At 49.4% G+C, this 4,888-nt stretch overlaps 1 protein-coding gene across 1 annotated transcript; it reads left to right on the forward strand.

Annotated features, from left to right (window-relative positions):
• On the forward strand, positions 1–1,757 carry LOC122038724. The gene is made up of 2 exons (XM_042598625.1): positions 1–833; positions 939–1,757. Exons 1-2 carry the CDS (start codon positions 178–180, stop codon positions 1,660–1,662), a joined length of 1,380 nt encoding a protein of 459 aa, XP_042454559.1. The 5' UTR covers positions 1–177; the 3' UTR covers positions 1,663–1,757.
• The last annotated feature ends 3,131 nt before the right edge of the window (positions 1,758–4,888 follow it).

A 4,888-nucleotide genomic window follows, 5' to 3' on the forward strand; every position in this document is an offset into this window, starting at 1 on the left:
TTTCTCTGCAAATTCTCCATCTCCGAATCGTCCTTCGCCCTTTCACTCGCGCACTGCCTGACCCACAGACGCTTTCTTCTTCGCTCCGGCACCGACGCCGACGCCGACGCCGACGCCCCTGCCAGCGTAAAGAGACACAGAGAAAGGGCCACTGCCGACGCCGTTCTCTCAGTTTCAATGGACCCTTGCCCCTTCGTCCGCGTTCTCGTCGGGAACCTCGCCCTAAAAGTCCCTGCAGCCGCCCGCTCCGCCGGAGGCGCCGGCGTCCACCCCTCCGCTCACCCCTGCTTCGCCACCGTACGCCTGCACAACCACCTCTCCAGCCAGACGTCCTCCGTCCCGCTCGTCCCTGCCGACCACGCCGCCGATGCCCCCGCGGCCTCGACCGCGCTCGCCGCCGGGTTTCATCTCTCCAAGGCCGACATCGACCGGCTCGCCAGGAAGTCACAGTCGCTCTTCTCCTCCGCCTCCGGCTCTGCGACTACGAAACTGAAGGTTAGGATCTACTCGGGCCGCCGGGGGAGGTCCTGTGGGGTGCGATCCGGGAGGCTCTTGGGGAAGGTGTCGCTGCCGCTGGATCTCAAGGCGGCGGCGGAAGGGAAGGCGGTGGTGTTCCACAGCGGCTGGGTCGGGTTAGGGAAGGGGGCGGGCAAGGCGCAGCTCTATCTGACGGTGACGGCGGAGACGGACCCCAAGTTCGTGTTCGAGTTCGACGGGAAGCCGGAGCATAGCCCCCAGGTGTTCCAGGTCCAGAATAACAGGGCAAGGCAGCCCGTCTTCACCTGCAGCTTTAGCCGCCGCCGCCACTCCGGCGACTCCAACTGGAGATCGAAGTACGTACCGCCAACTTCTTTGAGTTTTCTGACAACAACGACTCTGTTTTCATAAATTTCATCCGCCACAATTGTTGAATAGTTCGTTTTGTTCTCTACTTCCAGTTCGATGCCGTTGGAGTCAAGTAGTGCCAGGAACTGGCCGTCGTCCTTCGCGCCGGGTAGGGAGGGGCTGGGAAAGGAGCGCAAGGGCTGGTCCGTCACTGTCCACGACCTCTCCGGCTCGCCCGTGGCCCTTGCCTCCATGGTCACCCCTTTCGTCGCCTCCCCCGGCACTGACCGCGTCAGCCGCTCCAACCCCGGCGCTTGGCTCATCCTCCGGCCAGGCGTCGTCGGCACCTGGGAACCCTGGGCCCGCCTCGAGGCCTGGCGGGAGCGCGGCGGCCCCTCCGGCGACGGACTCGGCCACCGCTTCGAACTCCTTTCCACCAATCCCTCCGACCCCGGTGTGTGCCTCGCTGAGTCCACCATCAGCGCCTCCAGAGGCGGTAAGTTCACTGTCGACCTCACCAGCGCCTGCGGCAACCCCCTCGCCCGGACCACCTCCTCCCTCCGCCCCTGCGGAGAATCGACGACGCCCTCATCAGACTACGTCGGGTTCGTGATGTCGTCGACGATCGCGGGCGAGGGGCGAAGCGGCGTCGGCGTCCGCCCGAAGGTGGAGGTCGGAGAGCGGCACGTCCGGTGCGCCGACGACGCCGCCGCGTTCGTGGCAGTCGCGGCGGCCGTGGATCTCAGCATGGAAGCGTGCCGCCTCTTCTCCAACAAGCTCCAGCGGGGGCTTTCGTTCTCCAACTTATTGCGCCGGCAATCCTCCAGTCCAATCTAGAACTATAAAATTACTCAAAATTGCTGAATGTACAGATCCATATCGATCGATATTCTATTAGATTCGTTCTTTTAGTGAATTTTTTATCTTGTCAATTCTGAACATTTGTTCTATGCCCCCGTTCAAATTGCACGGATTTGATGGTGCGAACGGTGATGGCTTTGATGACGGAGGAATTAACGATTACATATGGATTCGGGCGAGTTTTGTCGGCGTGCGGTTGTAAGGTTTGAGTGAGCCCGGCCGACCAGAGGCATGGCGTAGGACGATGGGAATGCGGGGCGTTGAATGGGGTCTGGGCCCCTCTCTTGCATGCCATCACATCCCAGTCGTCCTTTCTTTACCCTTTAAACGAGTGTGAGCTAAGGAAAGACAGCTAGACGTGGTTCCCATTGGCAGTTCACTTACAGTTCAGGCCAGAGCACATGGAATGAGTACGACGGTCACAACGGCCAGCTTTGGCTCAGAAATCTGAGTGCACAGATCGAAAACATGAAATCATTAAATTTTGTGCTTTCGCCCCTCTCTTTTATTTTAGCTCCTACCGGCAGCGATATCTGCTGAGAAGGTGATGCTCAAAGCTAGTGTGTTCGAGGTGTGCATAGCTGGGGATCAGTTAAGAAAATTCGATGGACTAAGCTAAACAAGTTAGACAAATTATTTGAATCTTTTACAGCTATTCCTCATAAAATCTATTCATATGAAAGTGGTTGTGTCCTTTTTTGCCCACTCGAGCTCCTTCTCTACCTTTGCCTCCTGAGCAGAAACTTCGATCGTCCTCCGCTGTATTTTATCATCCTCCGTTGTGTTTTGTGTGGCTTGTGAGTCAAAGTGAGGCAACAGAGGGTTGGCGTTGTCAACATGACTCCTCCGATGATCTAAGTCAACACTAGGTTATGAGATAAAACTCACGGAAATGTAAGAGAGAATAAATGTTAAGAGAGATTATTGGTGGAGAAAAGTTGTCTCCGCATGTAAGAAGAAAATTATCATACATTTACTTTCTTCGCTGAGCCTTTTATAGCCGCTAAGGTGGAAGGTCCACGTAATCGGCCACACGCGCCATGTAGGTGACCATGCTGATAATTCTAAATACATGAATTAAAACGAATTAATACCGAAAAGACTTACAGCGATCTCCCACAGATTTACAATCGATGACAGCAAGACTTGCTGTCGGAAGAACGATCATAGGATCGGAAATCTCTCTACAATTCCACAAATCAAATCTTACCGCCTCAGATGTTCTCCTTCTCTCTTTCTTATCTCTCCTCAAGCTGCCGAATGATCCTTGGACGCACTCCCTTATAAAGGAAAATAACCCAGGGGTATAATGGACTTTTCCATTACGAGTAGTGGGGAACGTGGGCATATTCTCACGTTCCTACTTTCCCTATTTCCTACATCTCCTACTCGTCCAAGGTAAGTCACTAAAACTAGTTAGTTACAAAGACCTAATAAGTCACACAAATTATTTGAGAGTTTGGTCATAAAGACCTACTAAATCACATAGGCTATTTGAGAGTTTGATCACAAAGACCATAATAGAACATCCAATCCATACTTAGAAAAAATGGTTTGTGCGATAGCAAACATAGTGAGCGATAGTTGTTAAAAAGATTGTTACACCTTACATAGTCGTTTTCTAAACAATCAATACTAACAAAGTTATTACATTTTACTTAGTCGCTCAAATAAATTAGAGACACTATGCATGACACATAGCCTATTTCCTGGTGGCACATATCCTTTATCCAGGATCCATCCAATCTTCAAGTGGCATATAGTCATTATCTTAGAGATATCCATGTTAGGGGTGAGCAATCAACCCGTCAAACCGACCAACCCGCTTATACCGACTCGAACCGAACCGAAAAAAAAATTCGCCGGATATAGGGGCGGATGTAGGGTCCTGATATTGCATTATCCGATATATTAGGGCCGGATAATTTTTTATCCCAATAACCGAACCAATCCGATCCGCGATCACCCCTACTTGTAGCAATTACTGTCGATAAGTTGCTACATGTTGTAGTAGTTACTGCCGATAAGCTACTATATGTTGTAGCAGCTACTCGCGATTAGCTACTACAATGTGTAATTAATAATGTCTATTATCATTTTAAAATATTTTATTTTTTTGTTGTTTTATATTTATATTTTATATTTCATTGGATATATGGTCGGATGTCCAAATAACTGACAACTCGTCGGATATCTGATACATAATAACCGCCGGATATAGGATTGGATGTAGGTCCTGTTATTGCATTATCTGATCTAGTAGGGTCGGATAGTTTTTTACCCTAATAACCGAATCAACCCGATTCGCGATCACCCCTAATCCATGTCTTGCTATTTACCCAGATTAAATAATTTTTATTTACATCAATATGAACATCTTTAATCCCTTATAATGACTAGTATGTCAAGAGCATGTTCCATATCCAATATTCACATTCATTTCTATACATAACAGAAATGGGTCGACCAGTGAATAACATCAAAAGATGTAAATATATTTAATCTTCTTTTTTAGTTAGAATCTATTCATTTTAATCAGTCGTTTTCTTAGTTATGCTCCATAGACCGAATCATACATAATCATAGGATACACGCTAAAGTAGCAGACATTGATTAAAACTTCAAGTAAACAACTAAATAGTCACTAAGGCAAAAATTGAGATTAACTTATAATCTCAAATGTCTCACATAGTAGAGAAACAGGGATCCATTCTCTTATTGCATTTATTATCGCAATAGCACATGTTGTATGAATCACATGTTACGATGTTATTCTCTTTACTAAAAAGAGTGCATGTTGTGTGATCCGGTGTTAAGAAGAGGGGGCCCCGCTTTAAGGAGGGTCCTTGGTAAGGTCAATCCAAAGGTAGGCCGATCAGGTAACGGCCTGGTTGACCCGACCGGCTGGTCCGAGCGTAACTAAAGATAACCCGGCCAGGGGCTTAGGTTTCCGACACAAGGAATCGAGTGGCCGAGCGGAAGAACCGCCCGGCCGAGGCAGGGAAGGGAGGCAGAGGCCGAGCGATTAGACTGCCTGGCCGTTCCACAGGGAAACAGGGGAAAAGGTGTTCAAGCACTAGAGGTCTTCTAAGCTAGACCGGCACATATGTCCGGTCGGGAGAAGAGCTTCAGCCGGGCGGGAGAGTTCTCAGCTTGGGAGGAAGAAGCCCACATGCTCCATGGCTAGGTATTGTTTATATTC

This window comes from Zingiber officinale, chromosome 1A (genome assembly GCF_018446385.1).
Source record: "Zingiber officinale cultivar Zhangliang chromosome 1A, Zo_v1.1, whole genome shotgun sequence".
In the NCBI taxonomy this organism is placed as follows: domain Eukaryota; kingdom Viridiplantae; phylum Streptophyta; class Magnoliopsida; order Zingiberales; family Zingiberaceae; genus Zingiber; species Zingiber officinale.

Excerpts from the sequence above, each read along its gene's own strand:
- LOC122038724 (XM_042598625.1), top strand. The coding sequence starts at position 178 with ATGGACCCTTGCCCCTTCGTCCGCGTTCTCGTCGGGAACCTCGCCCTA. Across the intron at positions 834-938 it reads GACTCCAACTGGAGATCGAA|TTCGATGCCGTTGGAGTCAA; the intron begins GTACGTACCGCC and ends CTCTACTTCCAG.